The 21,612-nt window shown below is 39.9% G+C and overlaps 1 protein-coding gene across 3 annotated transcripts in view; it reads right to left on the reverse strand.

The window, feature by feature from the left end:
* Positions 1–21,594, reverse strand: part of PARG (poly(ADP-ribose) glycohydrolase) — a 114,897-nt gene extending 93,303 nt beyond the window's left edge. The window contains exons 1-7 of one of the 3 annotated variants that reach the window (XM_061405688.1): positions 21,509–21,594; positions 16,819–16,885; positions 15,250–16,236; positions 14,211–14,394; positions 7,821–7,943; positions 7,602–7,685; positions 2,645–2,719 (exon numbers count right to left, since the gene is read on the reverse strand). In XM_061405688.1, coding sequence (XP_061261672.1) covers positions 2,645–2,719; positions 7,602–7,685; positions 7,821–7,943; positions 14,211–14,394; positions 15,250–16,236; positions 16,819–16,856 — 1,491 coding nt within the window. In that variant the 5' untranslated portion in view covers positions 16,857–16,885; positions 21,509–21,594. The other 2 variants (XM_061405686.1, XM_061405687.1) reach the window with 2 other exon arrangements.
* Positions 21,595–21,612: the final 18 nt, after the last annotated feature.

Below are 21,612 nucleotides of genomic sequence, written 5' to 3' on the forward strand. Positions count from 1 at the left end.
AATGGGCTCTCTGGTAGCTCAGACGGTAAAGAAGCTGCCTGCAGTGCGGGAGACCTGGGTTCAATCCCTGGGCTGGGAAGATCCCCTGGGGCAGGCCATGGCACCCCACTCCAGTATTCTCGCCTGGAGAATCCCATGGACAGAGGAGCCTGGCGGCTGTGTCCATGGGGTCACAAAAGAATCGGACATGACTGAGCGACTAAGCACAGCACAAAATGCATTAACAGAGAAACTTTCCTAATATATAGGACATTTTGCTATACTTTGCTGTGAAAAATGCCAGCAATAAGTGTATCGATCCATTTAGAACACAAATTATAGAAGTGTTTGAATTTAATTTTGTGGAACACCACACAGGAGGGCCATAAAACACAGATTATTTTTTCCCAGCATTTCCAACAGCTGGCAGGGAGGAAGACCAATATTAGCATTCAAGATGCAAAAAAATACTAAATAACGGCCATTGCAAGTCGGTAGCATCTAGATACTTAATTATAAATTACAAAATAACAGATTGATTTCTGTAATCCTCCCTGGTCTCTGACAAAATAAAAAAAAGCTTAGTCAATACTTCTCACTTTCATCCTAAATAAGGGCGCTCACACAGCAGGATTACCATGATTCTGGGTCTCTTATTTCTTACACTAAATACCAGCATTTACGTAATAACTATAGCATGGAATCACACTAATGACTGTTTATATTAACACCTCCTGTTCTAAGGTATATGAGCTTAAAAAACCTATTCCTTATAGAACTAGCCAAAGCAAGGTTTAACAAGATAAATGTTAACAGCCCCCAAATAAACTTAAGTGTAAAATATTAAAACTGATATGATCTTAAATTTAAACTTCATTTTTTTTCTTAGCAAAATAAGCCTTTCAGAGTGGAATGTGATATTTAAGTAAAGAATTCCTAAATACTGTTAATGAAAAGCAAATATAATTCATTTATAATTTAAAACCTAGCCAAACACCTGTTTCCCTTCCACTCAAGACCTCCTTTTACTCCAATTCCACGCACATATATGTCTAACTGTCTAATACTTACTTCTCACTAAGCCCTGCAATCCCGAGCAATGTTACCCCTGTGAGCTGTGGCATGGTGAAGTTCTATATTACTACATCTGGAGATTTGAAGGACAGAAAAACACGCAACCGTTTAAACATCCAAGGTCTACTGTTAAGCACACTGACAATGACAGAATAACAGCCATAGAGAAGAGCCTTAATATCTAGACATGATTTATACAAAGAGAATTCCTTAAATCTCTAATATTGGAATGGCTAAGCAAATGATACATCATTTGATGGAATATTATGTAACCATTAAGACTAAAAATGACGAACTTGTGCAACATAGCTTTATGTTATTAATATTTTAAATATGCTTTTATATCTACATATAACTACAAAAATAGAAAAACTTAAATAAAGCAGAAATGAATATTTGGTACAACTGTGAGGACTCCCCCAACCCTCCCACAGGTTTACAAAGTAAATAAAACCTAGAAGGTCAAAAATGTAATAACTCCTCTCTCTCGACAACTATAAAACTATCATCAGCACCTAGCAATCGCCTCATTTTATGATCTACACTAAACACACCAAAACTTGCCACATACCACTCTTACAGGGCTGCTTCTGGGCAAGGTCACCAGATAAAAGAGAAACAACGTCCTGTCTGAGCAGACTGATTCAGAAGAGAGGAAAAATTACTTCCTTACCTCATAGCGAGGTGACAGAGGTATATTAATCCATGGCATGCTTTATTGCCATCACAAGGCATCAAATATAAGCATTACTTCCTGTCAAAACTAACAACTGTATCCAGTTTAAGGCGTAACTACATACACAAGTGAGTATAACTAGTACACTCTAAATAAGGTCTTGTGTCAGTGTCCTGGTTTTGATGCTGAATTATACTTACTTAAGCAATCAACACTGGGGAAGACAGAATAAAGAGTAAGTGAGACCTTCCCTGTATATTTCTTTACAATTTCCTGTGAATCTATCATATCAAAACAAAATGTTAAAAAAATATATATATATACACACACACACATATATACTGCCATTCATTCAAAGTGGATAAAATCCATTCTTCTAACAATACTATCACAGTGGTATTCTTCACCGTGCTGAGAGAAGACTAAATTGCTACAGACTCCTTTGGCGAATATGATTCTATAGCATAAATCCCAGGCCATAAAAGTTGTGGCTTTTGACCTAGCCATTTAATTTCTGGGAATCACCTAAAGAAACAACATCAGATTTGGGAAAACATATATATACATTTATATACATACACATATAAAGATATTACTACAGTAAAACCAAGTAAAATTGATGCAACTTTAGGTGTTTGATATGGGAATCATTAAATTCTCAAAATCTAGGCATGAAATATTATGCAATCATTTGATAATACTGAAAATGGTACAATAATACAATAGGAAATGCATATAATGAGAGACTAAAGCACAATTAAAAATTAGCCACACAAAAGTAACAGGAAATATTTCTGATAAAAATAAAAGATGATAATGGTGTTAGTATGACAGAACTATGTGCATTTTTCTCAAACTTCTCCATTAGAGATATTATATTAGTTTCATAAATTTAAGAAATAAGCATACTTTTACCTTATCCCAGAAATCAATCAAAGCTGTAAAGTCCCATTTCTTAGAATATGCCACATTGTACTTCAGAATAGCATCCTATGGAAAAAGCATAAATAAAAAGTCATGATACAGTAAAGTGAATTATCTAGGAATAGCCTGTCTCCTTTATGAATTATTTCCAGTATATTTCTTAATGTTCGACAAGTTTCTTCCACCATTAGCTACTCCGTATCAGCAGTTGTGAATGAACAGAATGCATACTAATTTTTAGTATTCACTTAAGAAAACTGAGATTAGAAAGGTCAAGTAATAGAGGGGAAATATAATTACTCTAAAACATGTACTCGAAACAGAAGCAATATAATCCAAATGGACAAAAATTGGATCTTGGGGGTTAAAACAAAGGAAATAGTAATAGCAGTGACTTTGGTCTTTACTAGGGTCACACTGCATACACAGACATGCAGTGTGCTAGCACTGAGATTCCATTAGGGGAATAATAAATAATTATTATTTTGAGATTTTCTTCTCTCTACTTAACGGTAGAGATTAATAAAAAATAATAATAAATCAGGGGAAATCCAAAAAGGCTCCCTGGGGAAGAGAGCAATAAAGAAAAGAGACTGAGGTCAAGCTAGTGTGCCATCTACTGGTGTGATCCTCACTGTCTGGATGCTACACGCTACGCCGCTTCAGTCCTGTCGGACTCTGTGGCCCTGTGGATTGGAGCCTGCAAGGCTCCTCTGTCCACAGGATTCTCCAGGCAAGAATACTGGAGTGGGTTGCCATTTCCTTCTTTTCCTTAACCCTAACTGCCTGAATAGGCAGTACTTTACCTGTGGGGTAGGCATAAGACAATCCATTAGTTACACAGAAAGAACTATTATATCGCCTGCTTCTAAATTTCTATTTGATTATATTTTATGATACATATTAAAATAATAGAGAATTTATAAAAAACCATTTATAATCGCAATATACACCTCAAGAATTTTTACTGAAGTTATATGAAGTATGAAAAACATCGTGCTAGATTATTACTATAAACCTAAACTTCCTCATCACTGAAGAAAGGTTTTAAAAGTCAACATTCTGCCAAAGAGCTTCCTGAAAAATACTTCATGTCACATCAATTATCACCAAGCATCTCGGCTAAAAGAAATGAGCCAATAAAAAAGTATATAATCTACTTCAAATAAGAAGATATCCAAGTTCCTTGAAAAAGGAAAAGTCGTCAACCATGAAATACCGTGACAAGATAAACAGTTTAATTTACTCTCACAGCTATAATACATTTTCCATTAAGAAGGAAAAGATTCTAAGAATTTTTTCCCCAAAATTACTGGTATTTGATTTCAGGACCTCAAACAAAACTTTAAATAGCAATGTCTGGAACAGCACACAGACAGACAACGCATATCGTGGAACAAGCTCCTGATACACTCAACACCACAGATGAACTGCAAAGACCTGCACCTAAGTGCGAGAAGCCAGACACACGAGCACGCCTCACACAATTCCATTCAAAGAAAATGCAGCCGATATTTCGCTGTTGTTTTTTTTTTTTTTTAAAGGCAGATCAACAGCTGCCCGCAGCCAGTGCAGAAAGAGGAAACGGATCACAGAGGGTAAGAAAAATCTCTGCAGGGTGACAGCAACACTCTGTATCTTGGCTGCAGTGAGAGCTTCAAGTGTATAAGCAAATGGCAAACTTAATCAAGTTACATCCTCTAAAAGGATGTACTATCTTATATGTAAATTATTCCTCAAAGTTGGTAAGGAAAAACATTCTAAATAGCATTTATACTCTAATTCTTTAATGGAGTTGTATAATTAGCATTAACTCCTAACTCATATTGACTTTACTTCAGTCTTCAAGTCTCAAAAGTCGTCCACCAGGAGGCCTCCTAATCCCCAGGAAAACCGTGTGCAGGCTAAGTCGCTTCAGTCGTGTCCAACTTCATGCAACCCTATGACTGCAGTCCACCTGGCCCCTCTGTCCACAGGGATTCTCCAGGCATGAATAATGCAGTGGCTTGCCATGCTCTCTTCCAGGGGATCCTCCTGACCCAAGAATGGAGCCCATGTCTCTTATGCCTCCTGCATTGCCAGGCAGGTTGTTTACCACTAGCCCCACCTGGGAAGCCTGGGTGCTACTCCATACAGTACTCTTAGATGAGTGGTTTTTTTTTTTTTTCAGTTCGTAATTCACAATAAATACAACTTAAAGCACAAAGAAGTCCATTCTTTGCAAATTATCAGACATATTATTCATAGAAATATTACAGTGTAAACCAACTTTTGAGGACACTGTTGCTTTTATAAACTTATAACATCTCTGCTGCTGCTAAGTCGCTTCAGTCATGTCCAGTCATGTCCAATGTGACCCCAGAGACGGCAGCCCACCAGACTTCCCCGCCCCTGGGATTCTCCAGGCAAGAACACTGGAGTGGGTTGCCATCTAACATCTCTAATCCCTCTTAATTTGACATCAAATGGCATTAAAAAAAATAGCAAAAATATTATTATATTCTATAAGAAGGATTTAATGTTTTCCCTCCCTCTCATCGTGCTTCTTCAGCAAAGGAAACAATTACCGTTAAGTAGAGAGAAGAAAATCTCGATAGATTACTCTGTTACGCTGAATCTACCGTAAAATAAACAAGAAAGGGAAATTCAGATTAATTACCCCTTTTTAAAATAATCATGGCACACTAAGGAATTGCTAAAAGAGGTGAGCAGCAATGTAATTTAGGACACTATGATTATTATGTATTTGTGTTTAAAGGAAAAATATGTAAATTCTTAAATAATCCTGTTGGTAAGGCTATTAAAGGCCCTAAATTAGTGTTTTTCATATAGAGTCTGGACAGTATTCCTGATTGGTCTGCTTGTACTTGAGACTTTATAAATGTGGTTTTGGAATGAATCAGCTCAGTTCAGTCACTCAGTCATGTCTGATTCTGTGAACCCATGGACTGCAGAATGCCAGGTTCCCTGCCCATCACCAACTCCCGGAGCTTGCCCAAATTCATGTCCATCGAATCAGTGATGCCATCCAACCATCTATACTCTGTTGACCCCTTCTCCTCCTGCCTTCAATCTTTCCCAGCATCAGGTGGCCAAAGTATTGGAGATTCAGCTTCAGCATCAGTCCTTCCAATGACTATTCAGGACTGATTTCCTTTAGGATTGACTGATTTGATCCCCTTGCAGTCCAAGGGACTCTCGAGTCTTCTCCAACACCACAGGTCAAAAGCATCAATTCTTCAGTGCTCAGCTTTCTTTATAGTCCAACTCTCACATCCATACGTAACTACTAGAAAAACCATAGCCTTGACTAGACAAATCTTTGTTGGCAAAGTAATGTCTCTGCTTTTTAATATGCTCTCTAAGTTTGTCATTGCTTTTCTTCCAAGGAGCAAGTGTCTTTTAATTACATGGCTGCAGTGAATTTAATTCATTCACTTTGGAATGAATACAAAGGCCAGAAAAACAACACACTGTAGAAATGAAAGCTGGTATTTTAAATAAAGAAGTACCTAAGATGCACTGCAGTACAGGAATGTCAAATTCTTAAAAACCTGGACCTAAGGTATTTATTTGCAAGCTGATATTCTGCATAGAGACCCCCATCTTTCCCTCTACCAACATTCACCAACTCTGATAAGTTAAAAAGTAGTAAACACAAAGAATTTTTCCTTTATACAGTATAATTTTTAAGTTTATCAGTATACTATTCTGGGGCTCAGATATGTGTTTACAAATCTGTGCGAAAAGCAAATACTGATTACAAATTGTCTTCACAGTGATAATGAACACAACTCAAATGATGGGTCAAAATGTTTAAAATGGAAAAAATCAAATTGATATAACTGGATGTAAGTATAAAGAGATTTATTTAGTTTTATGTTTGTACATATGTAATTAATATATGTTTATGTTTGTGCATGTGTAATTAACATATTAACAATAAGTAAGCTCTGGCAGACCCTGAGAATTTCTCCCATTTAAAAAAAGTAATTCTAAGTCTGAGAAACACTATCCCTAAGAAATGAAATTTTCAAAATATATTATGGTACAATGTATCACAGTTTTTCATTTGAAGGGAAAACAAGAGCTAAGAAAAAAAAAAGGGAGCGATGGAAAAGGCACAGAAAGTTAAGAATAACTTGTAAGTATAAATGAAAAATCAGTATAAAATCTAAGAAACAGTACATAACAAATTAATTTCTCAAAGAGAACAAAGCCAGTTTTACAGAAGTATAAAAAATCTGTTTATAGTTGTAAAAACTTTTAAAAGCTTATATAAGGCTATAGTGCCAAAAATAAACATATACTCAAAACAATCTAATGGTCGCCCTTACGGACTTAAACGAAATATTTTTTAAATCAAAAAAATAAATTATTGCCAAAATGTAAGATTAATAAATTATGAAACTGCTAGAAGCTGTTATTAAAAGCAATAAAAAGTACAATGTTTAATCATTAGCAAACTCAGCTTCCCTTCGGGCAAACAATGCTGAAGTCGTAATTCTTCCCTGATTTACTTTCAAAGACATTTCAGAAGCAGGGTAATTCTAAAACAAAAAGAAAAGCAAAGCCCAGGATCAAAAGAAATTGGATGGGGAATCAAGAAACAGGTCTTATTTCTGGTTCTCCAAATTATTCCGTGTGGCTCCAGGCAAGTCATTTACAACTCTCAATTCTTCTACTCATTGCCTAGAGATGGAGGAGAAACCAAGAATGTCTCTAAAAAGAGTTCCTCAGGAAGCAAGCACTTTGCATATAAATAATGCTGTTACCTAAGTCTGTTAAAGATCAAACAACATCTCTGAAGGAAAAGACAGGGCTCATCTCTAAGAACTACATGTAAGAGACAAAAATTACAAAAGAACACACCTTCAGGTTTTGGGGTCGAACCAGGGCTCATCTCTAAGAACTACAGGTAAGAGACGAAAATTACAGAAGAACGCACCTTCAGGTTCTGGGGCCGAGTGAGCCTGTTGAGAAGTGCAGTCTGAATGAGTTCCCACCGGCTGCCTGCAGCTCGCTCACCATTCTTTAAGGAAAAGAAAAACACGAAGAGACTATTCCAAGTTCTCTGTAACGTGGCGGAATCAGAAGCCAAACAGCAAGCATCAAAATGTCTTTCAGAGACTAAAAGAACATGAGTTCTGCTCAGTTTTGTTCTCACCTCATCTTCCACAGGGTACAAGTTTTGTTCTGAACAAGGCATCTTAACATGCTTGTTGTCCCACAAATCTTTAAAATGTGTTGGGAAAGGTTTAGGAACTTCTCCTATTCGCAAAAGATCTACCTGAAATGCAAGAAAACTGTAAGTGCATAAAAACTAGGCATATCTTCTGTAAAATAATCCAAAGAAATCAGCTGAAGTAAATGCTATAAAAATACAGACCAGCTCCTAGGCAAGAAATCTCGTTAAGTCTTTTTCAGCTTTTCCTACTCCTTACCTTTAGTTAGTTTCCAAATCATCATGTCCTGGGCACTCTACCTTCATCCCATCCAGTTCCCCGGGCCTTGTTAATCCTTGACTGAATTTCTGGTAACAGCTTTCTATCCCTCTCCCTAACTCCCAACTGCTCCCAGATACATTCATCCCACATAAAACCCTTCTCCCCACTTGGGAATTATATTATCTTTCTAAAGTATCCCCAACCTTCTAATCCTATAATGGCTCCCTTCTGCCTATATAGATTCTAAATGATTCCAATTTTTAACATCCTCTTTTACCCAAAACACCATCTATTTAAACATCAACCTTCAATACTCAGCTCAATTTTCATTTCCTATAAGAAGTCTTTAAAAACTTTCTAATAGGCAGTAAGCTTCTTCTCTCATTTTATTGGCTCATCATCATACTAGAGCACACTTTTTCCCCTCCTGCACTGGACTCTAAACTTAAGAATAATAACTATATTAACTTTGTATTTTGAGTATTCACACTGAGCCAAACATGTATGTTTTTAACATGTGTTAAGTGTTTATATATGTACAGTTGATCTTTGAACAACATGGGTTTGAACTGCGCAGGTCCACTTACACAATTATCTTTTTCAATAAATACATACCACAGCACCGCACAATCAGCAGTTGACTGAATTGCTGAATGTGGAGCCTCAGATACGGAGGGCCACCTGTAAGTTATACTCGGATTTTTGATACCCAGAAGGCTGGCACCCTAACCCTCAGACCATTCAAGGGTCAACTATACACACACACACACGCTGTTGCTGCTGTTCAGTCGTTAAGTCGTACCCGACTCTTGGTGACCCTGGGGCCTGCAGCACACCAGGCTTCTCTGTCCTCCAACTATCTCCTGGAGTTTGTGCAAATTCACGTCCAGAGTTGGTGATGCTATCTAATCATCTCATCCCCTGCTGCCCCCTTCTCCTTTTGCCTGAATGTGTATATATGCACGTGGATAAATATATACATATATATATACATATTCAAGGTTCATCCATACTATAACATGAATCAGAACTTCACTGAAGATCATCAAATAATTACACAAATAAATATAAAATTTCAACTGTAAGATGCTATGAATGAGAGGTTCATAATGCCACAAGAATCTTTCTAGACAATTTTAACTTACATGGTGAGCTTAGGGAATCCTTCTTTGAGGAAGTAGCAATTGAGCTCAACTCCAAAGGTGAAAAAGAAGTAGGAAAAGGTGAAAGACAAAAAAAAGGGAACTGCCTATGGAAGGAAAGACTGTTAAATAGGCAGCTTCATTAAAAGCCTGCAACCCAAGAGAAATAAACTTGTAGGCCTTTTATACAGGTAACCATTAAAACCACAAGTGTGTGTAAGACTACTCCAAGAGAGGAAAAAATAAGAGGACCTATGAAAAAGTCCTGGGCAACTCTAACGTTTAAGCGCCACATGTAGAAAAAAAGCGAAAAGGAATAAAGCAAGGGTTTCAGGAGGCAGGAAGAAAATCAGGAATATATGGTGTCAAAGAAGCCAAAGGATGAGAATACTCCAAGGAGGAGACAATAAGGGACGTTCAAGAGTCAAAAGTGGCTGAGACATCAACCCTCCAATCCATCAGTCCATACGGGGACCCCAAAGGTGACTCGGTAAAGATCGTCCATGTGACCTAAGGTGACATCAACCCTCCAATCCATCAATCCATACGGGGACCCCAAAGGTGACTCTGTAAAGATCGTCCATGTGATCTAAGGTGACATCAACCCTCCAATCCATCAGTCCATACGGGGACCCCAAGGTGACTCTGTAAAGATCGTCCATGTGATCTAAGGTGACATCAACCCTCCAATCCATCAGTCCATACGGGGACCCCAAGGTGACTCTGTAAAGATCGTCCATGTGATCTAAGGTGACATCAACCCTCCAATCCATCAGTCCATACGGGGACCCCAAGGTGACTCTGTAAAGATCGTCCATGTGATCTAAGGTGACATCAACCCTCCAATCCATCAGTCCATACGGGGACCCCAAGGTGACTCTGTAAAGATCGTCCATGTGATCTAAGGTGACATCAACCCTCCAATCCATCAGTCCATACGGGGACCCCAAGGTGACTCTGTAAAGATCGTCCATGTGATCTAAGGTGACATCAACCCTCCAATCCATCAGTCCATACGGGGACCCCAAAGGTGACTCTGTAAAGATCGTCCATGTGATCTAAGGTGACATCAATCCCCCAATCCATCAGTCCATACGGGGACCCCAAAGGTGACTCTGTAAAGATCGTCCATGTGATCTAAGGTGACATCAACCCTCCAATCCATCAGTCCATACGGGGACCCCAAAGGTGACTCGGTAAAGATCGTCCATGTGATCTAAGGTGACATCAACCCTCCAATCCATCAGTCCATACGGGGACCCCAAAGGTGACTCGGTAAAGATCGTCCATGTGATCTAAGGTGACATCAACCCTCCAATCCATCAGTCCATACGGGGACCCCAAAGGTGACTCGGTAAAGATCGTCCATGTGATCTAAGGTGACATCAACCCTCCAATCCATCAGTCCATACGGGGACCCCAAAGGTGACTCTGTAAAGATCGTCCATGTGACCTAAGGTGACATCAATCCTCCAATCCATCAATCCATACGGGGACCCCAAAGGTGACTCTGTAAAGATCGTCCATGTGATCTAAGGTGACATCAACCCTCCAATCCATCAGTCCATACGGGGACCCCAAAGGTGACTCGGTAAAGATCGTCCATGTGATCTAAGGTGACATCAACCCCCCAATCCATCAATCCATACGGGGACCCCAAGGTGACTCTGTAAAGATCGTCCATGTGATCTAAGGTGACATCAACCCTCCAATCCATCAATCCATACGGGGACCCCAAAGGTGGCTCTGTAAAGATCGTCCATGTGATCTAAGGTGACATCAACCCTCCAATCCATCAGTCCATACGGGGACCCCAAAGGTGACTCTGTAAAGATCGTCCATGTGATCTAAGGTGACGAAAACAGGTACCAGTAGAGCTCCACACACAGGGGAACATAATATGTAAGAATATACGGATCTTTGGGTGTCTGTAGTTTAAATACGTGTACGCATGTGTACAGCACATGCCTATACATGTGTTTGCCTATATGTGTGTACATGTTTGCGTGTGAGTGTGTGTTGTATGCATGAGTGCATTTACAGATAAGCATTATCGTGTCCATGCAGTTTCAGATTATCTTCCATTTCTAACACTAAGTGTCAGCTTTGTATTATGATTTCAATGCTGTAACTATTAATATCTGGCATCTTAGAAATGTAACTAAGGACTTCTATTTAACAACTATTAATTTTACATGTAGCATACTACCACCATATTCAGGAAAAAGAATCTAGAAGAAAACACACCAAATTCTTAAACTTTTTTCATTGACCCTGTATTACTTTTGTAATAAAACTTTTATAAATTCATTGGATATTTGACAAACAGTAATTACAGAGATTAATTAATGACGGTATAAGATGCTTCAGGTTTTCTTTGTGGGCAGTGGGAGAGAGGAAGCAGGAAAAGTCAAAATATCACTTATTCCTTCTGATCAATCTTTTTTCCAAATCTTAACCATTAACATCTTGTCCGTCACTCAAGCCTTTTCTTAATTTCACACACATGATCAATGCCTCCTTTTCCCCTATCACCCATACTAGAGAATTCACAGAGTCCTATCAATATAATCTCAGAACAATTTGCATTTATTCTTTTATATGCCCACAATTACTACCCTGTCTCAGTTATTTCCAAACTTTTTCAAAGAGCAGAACTCTTTTCTCCCTACGAATTCTAATACAAAATCATTATATTTAAATAAAAGCTATTTTAATAAATATAATTTTTAGAGTGACTTTATTCTATCAATAGCAAAGAGACCAACTGAAGAACTATGAAATTGAGAGAGATGACAGCTAAAGCTTTCATCAATCTATTTATTCTCTCATCCAATAGTAAGAAAATCCTATCCGCACACCTAAACAGCTGGCAGATGGTAACTTTTTTACACTGTTATTTTGATGTTTAAGGAAATGCTTCAAACAGCAATAGCAAGAGAACACTGATTCTATGACCTGCACAAAAATGAGTTCTCTTGGTAAAACCTGCTGGTTAAAATATGGTATTAAGCAAAAAAACAAAAAAAAAAAACAAAAAAACGGTATTCAGCATTTTTAAAAGTAAACACACATTAATTCTTTCACAAGACGTTTTTCATAGTTAAATATACAGTTTAGAAAAGAAATTTGAGTCAATATCAAAAGAAGCCCTGAGCCACTCTCATGAAGCACAATTTGATCATCACTGTTTGCTTCCTCTTCATCTCTTAACCGAGCTCTTTTTCCTGTTTCCAATGTATCCTCTCTTCAGTAATCCTTACATATAGCCGTCTGATCAACCTTGCCATGTATGTAGTACAACTATTGTCTGCACAGACATTTCCATGATTTCCAATTCTTATAGACTCAATTTCTTATAGACTCAGATTCTGATACCTAAAGCCCTCTACAAATGGACCCAAACTACTTTTCAAGTCTTCTTCCACCATTTTCCATCCAAATACTCAGTTCCAGCAAATCAACTGCTTTCCATTTGTAAAAGTTTTAAACTCCACAGCCTTTTCCTATAAAGGTTATATATCTATCTGGAATTCCCTTGCCTTACTAACTCCATTTCAGAAATTTCCTCTCATCTTTAAGAACTCAGCTCAAACTCCACCACCCTGCTCAATGTCACTTTTACCTAACCACACTAATGAATTCTGTACTTCAGAATATTTAATCACATGAAGGCGATGGCACCCCACTGCAGTCCTCTTGCCTGGAGAATCCCATGGGCGGAGGAGCCTGGTGGGCTGCAGTCCATGGGGTCGCTACGAGTGGGACACAACTGAGCGACTTCCCTTTCACTTTTCACTTTCACGCACTGGAGAAGGCAGTGGCACCCCACTCCAGTGTTCTTGCCTGGAGAATCCCAGGGACGGGGGAACCTGGCGGGCTGCCCTCTATGGGGTCGCACAGAGTTGGACACGACTGAAGCGACTTAGCAGCAGCAGCAGCAGGCTAAGTTGTATAAGAACAGAGATTTTTTTTAAGTAGCCCCTGGGAAATCTAGTATAGAATCTAATAAATGAGATGAATATTTAATCCTGCACGGGTTCTTTTTTTTGTTGTTTTTGTTGGCCATGCCACATGGCTTGTGGGATGTTAATTTCCTGACCAGGCATCAAACCCAGGCCCACGGCAGTGAAAGCGCTGAGTCCTCACCACTGGCGAGCCAGAGAATTCCTAAAATATGAATATTTAAAACTACTCTAAGAGTGACAGACATATTTTAAGATTGGATTACGGTAATGGTTGCCTAACTCAGTAAACTAACTAAATATAACTAAACACTTAAAATGCTCAATAAAGTTTTTGTTGTTTTTTTTTTAAAGAACCCACGAAAAGTATGAAAGAGGTTACCAGGGTGAGAGAGGAATGAGATGTTACTATTTAGTAGGCAGAGCTTATGTGCAGGAAGATGAACAATTCCCGGAGATGAACGTGGTAACGGCTGTAAACACTGCCGCTGAAATGTACACGTAAAAATGATTACGTTGGCCAACTTCACATCACGTACAGTTAACCACAGGTATTTTTAAGATGAGGTTGGTTTTAGAAATGCTGAGTTTGAGATACCTAAGGGACAGTGATGGGGATGTCTAGAAGAATCTAGAGCTCAGAAAGAGGACAAAACTGGAGAATAATTTGAGAATACTAAACAACACACAATTTTGAGTTGTAGTATCTAACATGCAGTGGGTACTCAATAAATACTGTCAATTGAATTTTTTAATTCAATAAACTTTCTTAACGCTACAGAATATTCAATACCCTCAGCAGTTAACAGTGATTCATCTTACGGATTTGTTAAGTACCGTGTTAAGTAACCTATCATTATATTTCTCTTTTCTATAAACTTCTCAGTACTTTATATACGCAGAAAAGAGCAAGACTTTTTATGCATTGGTCTGTTTTTCACAAGTATCACAATAAACTGAAACTTAGCACCGTCTCTCTTTATAGGTAAAAGGTAATATCTACCCGAATAGTCACTGTGTGATTGGCAGATGGTCTCAAGGGAGGCAGCCGGATCCCACACCTTGGCATTCTCCTCATCTCCTCAATAGGAGTTCCAAGCCATTTCTTATCTGGAGAAAGGTGAGGTGGAATGTATTTAGGGATCTTCCTTTCTGTTCTTTGATGTTTCATTTCACATTGTTCTTTTCTAAGATCAAAACATATATATTCAATCACAAACCACTCACTGTTTAAATTCACTTAGATACACAAGTAAAAACACTTACCCAGAAGTTATTGTTTAAAATGTGCCAAACTTGCTCTTTCTCCTTGGTATTTAGAAAAAACAAAACAACAAAAAACCTTATAAGGCTTACAGTAAAACCCCAGAGCTTATTTTCACTAGTCTGTGGAAGGAATTTCCAAACACATGTAAATCACCTTCTGAAAAAGCGGCCTTGTAAAACAGGTACACTGCCAAACGGGTCATGGTTCAGAGTATCAGCTACTCCTTAGGACTCTAGACAAGAATTTTCAATGAAGTGAACTTACTATGGCATGCTTGCCATAAGAGATCACAAAAATTATGGAGTGGGCTTTAAGATAATTTTTATACTTACATTTTTTTGTAATCATACAAGCTGGGATTTAAATCCCAGCTTTACTCCCCACAAGTTACATAATTTCAGTGAATTGTCTAACCAATTTCAGTTTTCTCATTTGTGAAGTGGTGCAATACCACCTGCCTGCTGTCAGAGCGTTAGAGAAAATGCATATACAGTAGCCTAAGATAACAGTAGTTACTATCGTATTTATGGTCGAGTAATTCCCATAAATCTCAGAAGGAAGTTCATGAAACTAAAATCTGATTATTTACTTCTTTTCTGTTTCTGTGATTTTTAGAATTTAACATTTGAGTCTAAGTTTAAATTATGCATTATTAATTAATAAGAAAGACAATTATTTCTTGCCTTCAGTGCAAACCATAACTTTGTGAAACTCCCCCTCACAAAATTATATAACACATTACCCTATTGAAGACACTCTTGATGGTAAAAATTACCTTTTGTCCTCTGCTTTGGGCACTCTCATGAAATGATCTGTGATTTTAGAATCCTTTCTCCCATGTTGCTTAGAATTTCTGCACTCTACATTCAGGCTAGAAGTACTTCCAGGTCGTTTGGCATTCACATCATTCATTCCAGCTCGACTCTCTCCTCCTTCAAATTGGAAATGTAATCGAATCTCACCTCCCTTAGCAGAGGACCGCTTCCTCAACTCAGTGTCAGCTTCTCTTGGTTGGAACCTTGAAGGTTTATTTGCTGTTTGAGCAGAACTGCTATCTTCCTGTTCATCAAAACCTGGACTTGTCTCTTCATCTGCTTCTGAATCCTGACAACTATTTTTGGAATTATCTACATCCATTGGTGACTCAGGTTCACTTTCTTTCTCAAATGGAGGAGAATTTCCTAGACTACTTTCTTGTCTATTCAATCTGTTGGCATTTTTCAGTCCAGTACCAACATCCTCAGAGCCAGTGTCCGACAAGGGGCTCTCGGGCACCACGTCTGTCTCCTCCTGCTGACACCCTGCACAGGCTTCTGCAGGATGGCAAGCCTTGCCACACTTCTGGTGGCTTCTGGCTTCTCTGCCCTGTTCATCTTCCATCGTCTGCTTTGCATTCGCAAGCTTTACATGTGTCAAAAACTGCTGATTATCTCTACTCTCCTCACTATTTGTGTCACTGTGATCATCCTTTGGGGACGACTGATCGACATTAGCATTACTGAACTGCTCTGGTACCAGAGTTACCGCTGGAGGTTCACTTTCCAAAAGCCGTTCTGAGTGTGGCCCTTCATTCTGCCACTTACACATAGCCGCAGTCTGATGCTGCTTCAAATACTGTGTACCTTTTTCAACTGGTGACTTATCAAAACCTAGCTGAGAAACATTTTCTAATTTTTCCATGTTATGTTGATAAAAGTTATCTTTTTGTACAGAACTCATCATGGATTCTTCTCTTGTATTGTTGTTTTCTTTACTGTGCAAACTGTAAAACAGAAAGAATGATACAACAGAACTTATGACACAATAGAAAGAATTTACAACACAAAAAAGTCACTTACCCAAACACATTCCTACAATATCATAGCAATAATGAAACCTGTGATTACCTGAGCATACAGCATGCCCTTTCATGACTCCACACCTGTGCACAGTTGCCTATAAAGCCCTTTTCCCAACTGTGTGCCTGGCAAACACCAGACAGAATGCAGTGTTATACTTCGTTCACCTCCTGCGCAGCCTTTCTTGCAAAGGTAAAGCTGACTGTCTGTTCTACACGCTAACTACCACTGTGCCTCGTTTATATCTTTACTGTGGCGTTGATCACACACGTAAGAAGCATGTGCTTTTGGTGTCTGTCAGCACCACTACACTGTAAGCCTCTTAAAGACAGAGACTACTGCGTTTTCATCTCTGCATCTCAAGCATACTAAACCATGCCTGGTGCACAGCATCAACGGAAATGCCAACAAAGTTGTGAAAGCAGAAAGGAGAGAAACAGCATGAAACACGACACAGCATCCATACATCACGTTACTCATCCCTCTAGATAAGCACGTTTCTGTACCTTTCTGATTCAACTGTCTTGATTCCTTTAGTGTCCATCCAACTGGTTATAGTCTTCTGTTTGAAAACTGTAAAGAAAAGAAAAATCTGTGTGCATGCATACCTTCGAAGAGAAAACACCTATAGCAGCAGATACACATGGAAGGCATTAAGCTAGATTCTGTGGATTAAAAAAAGATTAATCATTCCTTCCTCGTGCAAGCAACGGGAGAAAATACAGGAACATAAATATAAATACATTTGGCAGAGAAGAGAAAGTGACCAGACATTAAAGAACTGGTATGGTCTAGCGGATGAGACTACAGATGCTGAAATCAGCTTGTGTGCTTAGTCGCTCATTGTCTGACTCTCTGGGACCCTTTGGACTAAACAGCCTGCCAGGCTCCTCTGTCCATGGGATTTTTCAGGCAAGAGAACGGGAGTGGGTTGCCACTTCCTTCTCCAGGGGATCTTCTGGACCTAGGGATCGAACCCACACCTCTGTGTCTCCTGCACTGCAGGCGGACTCTTCAGCTAGGTCCAAACCCTGGCTCTCCTCTGACTTCCTGTGTGTTTCGTGAAGGGCCGCTTCTCTGTGTCTCAGACTCCTCATCAGTAGACATGCAAATTAATAGTGTCTCTCTTGGGTTATTGTGAGGCTTAAATTAAGCAACAGCCATTGCAAACTGCTTACCATATGCTCAGTACATGTTACTTATTAGTTAGTAGTGGTATTAAAAGAGATCCTAAGGGAGGTCCCTGGTGGTCTAGTGTTTAGGATTCGGCACTTTCACTGACCTGGCCCAGGCCAAAATAATAATAATAATAGATTTTAAAAGTAAAATGAAGTCAAAAAGACCCTGATAAGAAATTAAGATATTTCTGAGGAAAGGACTACTTTAGGGAATTGAAGAAAGTGGGATCATCTGATAAACAGTTCTTGAAGAATAAACATGCAGTCACATTAAGGGAAAAAATCAGAAGCAACAGAACCAATGGTAGAGAAATATTAAAAGAAAATATGGCTGAAAGGTCAGCAAGGAACCACAGAGATTCCTAAAAAACGCATAAAGAGAGGTACAAAATCATGTCAAAAGTCACATTCAGAGCTGTAATGCCAGAATTCAAATATAGGAGGCTCCCAGTCAGGCAGGATACACAGCCTAGACTGCTGGTGTGAAGGGGCAAGAAGCAAGAGTCTATCGTAAGAAGCGATGAGGAAGGTACTGGTCTAGGTCAGCGGTTCCCAAACCTACTGAATCATCAGAAGGCTGACAACAAACGGATCCAAGGGCCATATCTAGACCTTCTGAATGAAAATCTGTATGTGATGATGGAGGTATGAGGGGAGGTGGATTCTGTATTTTTTTTTCCCTAAAAAGTGGTTCTGATGATCAGCAAAGTTGAAGAACTGTTGGTCAAGATCCAAAACTAGTCTTGTCTTTGTAAGACTAGAGAATAAAAGCTGAGAAGTGAGAGTTATGACAGATTTCAAAATGACAGAGATTAAAAGTGACACTAAACTTTAAGCTTGAGACTTGAAGGATGGTCAGAACATTAAATGGAAATGCAGACAATAAGAGAACTGGATGTAGGGGGGAAATATGGTTGGGTCAATATGAACACACTAAATTTGAAATGCCAAAGAGCTAACTAGACAGATGACCAGCAGATAGTAGCAAAAGAATTAATGGTTCAGCAAGGTACATATACCATAAATAAATGCAAGCCAAATTTATATAAACATTAGACATTTAAGCATGCTTTTAAAATTTAATGTATTGCATATGGATTACATGTATATAACATTTTAGTATGACAGTGCAAGTGTGAGTTGCTCAGTTGTATCTGACTCTTTGTGACCCCATGGTCTATAGCCACCAAGCTCTTCTGTCCAAGGAATTCTCCAGGCAAGAGTACTAGAGTGGGTTGCCATTCCCTTCTCCAGGGGATCTTCCTGACCTAGCAATCGAACCCAGGTCTCCTGCACTGCAGGCAGATTTTTTTCCATCTGAGCCACCAGAGAAGCTCTTTCATATAAGAAAACATAAAATCTTGAACATTCTCAACTACTGTCTAAATTGCAATGTAAGAATGTAGGCAACTTAGGTCACAAGCCCTTCTTATCTACCCAAGTCCCTTCAAACACCGTAACATGAGACGCCATCCCAGATACAGGAAAATCAATCATTTATTTATCACTGTATTTGAGTGCCATATAATTCACATTTTATACTAAATACTAACATTCTAACTAGTCAAAATCTTTTATCAGCACTTTGAAAATCGTTTCTGTCACAAAAACTGTACATATATATTTGATATTTCTTATTAAACACCACGACTTTAGTGATTTTATGAAGTTAATACTTCTACAGCAAATTAGACTTCAGAGAAAAAATTAATTCCAGTCACAAAAGAGAGAATGAACCAGTTGATTCTGAAACTTTTTCTACAGTTCCATCTTCTCTATTTAATTTCATTATATCAAACACAGCAAATATAGAAAACCCTCAAAGTACAAACCAGCAATGGGCAAAAACATCCACTTTTTGAGTCAGAATTTAAAATACCTTTCTCCATAACTGTAAAGATTTGATGGTATGATATGACTAGGTTCCTATAGCACACACGGAGCACGGCACTCTGATGACAAGGCAACTGAGCCTAAAGAGTGCAGGCAACATTTCGTAAAAAACTATGAAGAGTGTGACAGTGCAGCTGGAGGGGAGGGCGTCTCCTGCTGTTCTGACGCTGAGAATGTGTTCTCTCTCTGGCTCCAGGCTTCCTGCTATAATTCCTGAAGCCTGAGAACAGGGTGAAGGAGGAGAAGCAAGAGGCTGCTGCTGCTGCTGCTGCTAAGTCACTTCAGTCATGTCCGACTCTGTGTGACCCCATAGATGGCAGCCCACCAGGCTCCTCTGTCCCTGGGATTCTCCAGGCAAGAACACTGGAGCGGGCTGCCATTTCCTTCTCCAATCCACGTATGCATGCTAAGTCGCTTCAGTCGTGTCTGACTCTATGCAGCCCCATAGACAGCAGCCCACCAGGCTCCTCTGTCCACGGAACTCTTTAAGCAAGAGTACTGGAGTGGGTTGCCATTTCCTTCTCCAACTACTGCCTGCAACCAAGTATAAATCATTATTTCCCATCTAGACTAACTCCTTAACTAGTCTTGGGCCTGCACTTCTGCTCCCTTTCAATCCATTTTTCATTTTCCACACACTAGCAACAAAGATCTTTAAAATATGTATATTTTAGTAAATATATATTTAAAAAATATATATCCAATCAAGTCACTCCCCTATTGAAGCCTTTTAATAGTTTCTTCGGAGAAGGCGTTGGCACCCCACTCCAGTACTCTTGCCTGGAAAACCCCATGGACGGAGGAGCCTGGAAGGCTGCAGTCCATGGGGTCGCATAGTTTCTTACTGCCCTTAGAAATAAAGCTCAAAACCCTCAGCATGCCCAGTATGACCTGATCTTTGCCTCTCTCTCTGCAACCCCATCTCTCACTACTCTCCCCTGTCCACAATATTCATCAGCTGCACTCTGGGATCACTTCATTAACTTCTCTTCATCTAGCTAACCCCTCATTACTCTTCAGTCTACTCTTCTTTATAAGAATAAAATTCTTATCTTCTGGCTGGGAGATGATCTTTGAGCCCAGAAACTGGATTAGGTACACCTGACTCTACCATTAGTTCCGTTCCCTTATGAACTGGAACATCCATTACGCTTTATTATGTTGACTTCCGTAATCGTCCATTTCTCCTGGTAGACTTTAGGGTCTGAACACAGAGACCAAGTAACTTTTATTCAACATTGTATGCCAGAGCCAAGTTTAATGCCAGCTAAGACTAACGGCTCTGCATCCAGGGACTAAGAATCTAAACTGAGATAAGCTACAATATTTTTTTGTAGCTTTCTTTTCATCTAGAGGCTGAAGCTTCACATCCACAATTAAACTTCCTTAACAGCAGCAGCCACGACTAAGGCAATTACTCAAACCCGAAAAAAGAAAACAGGTGGAGTATCTTACCACTTCCCGCCCGGTAAGTGACTGTTCATCAAGGTTTCTCACACCACCAATCGCCGTGGGAAAAATGCGACCCTATTCTCCCAGTAGTGGCCTTGGGGGCTCAGCAAGGGGACCTCAGAATTCAGAGTGGTGTACACAAGACTAGAAAAGGGGGAGGAAGGTGCTGGCGTCCCCGGCTCTTGAGATGGACCAAAAAGAGGTTTGGGCCGAGGAGTACAAAGAGCTTTATTTCCCCACGTACCAAGAGAGGTGGCGCTGCCTCGGTGCTGTCCCGCCCGGCCCAGGGCGCAGCCTGACGAGGACGGCGGGACCCTGAACTGCACCGGAGCGTCCTTGGAATCGAGGACGCGCCTCTGCCTGCCGGGGAAGCTCCGGGCGTCCGAGGCGGCCGGCGGAGAAGTTGCAGCGGCGTCCCAGCGGGGTCGCTTGGTGCAGGGCTCACAGCCGGGGCCCGCACTCATGCTGGGACCCGCAGCACTGAGTCTCCGGGCCAGCCCGGGCGTAGAGCCTCATTCACTAACCCTGGGAGGGACGGACTGCGCCCCCTCCTCGGTGCCTCCCGGCACCATGCCCCCTCTGCCGCTGACTGCTTCTGCAGCTCCTGCTCTGACAGCCTCCCGAACCAGGCCCTATCCAGACGCCTGCCTTCCCTCTTCCACCGGCACCCTACCAGCCTCAGGATGAGCCGTTCTGATTCTGGCTTCGTTCACTTTCCCACCACCGGAAAGCTGCCGTCAGGTGCTTCCGGCTTCCGGGACGTACGCTGTCGCAAAC

This window comes from Bos javanicus, chromosome 28, assembly GCF_032452875.1.
Source record: "Bos javanicus breed banteng chromosome 28, ARS-OSU_banteng_1.0, whole genome shotgun sequence".
NCBI lineage: Eukaryota > Metazoa > Chordata > Mammalia > Artiodactyla > Bovidae > Bos > Bos javanicus.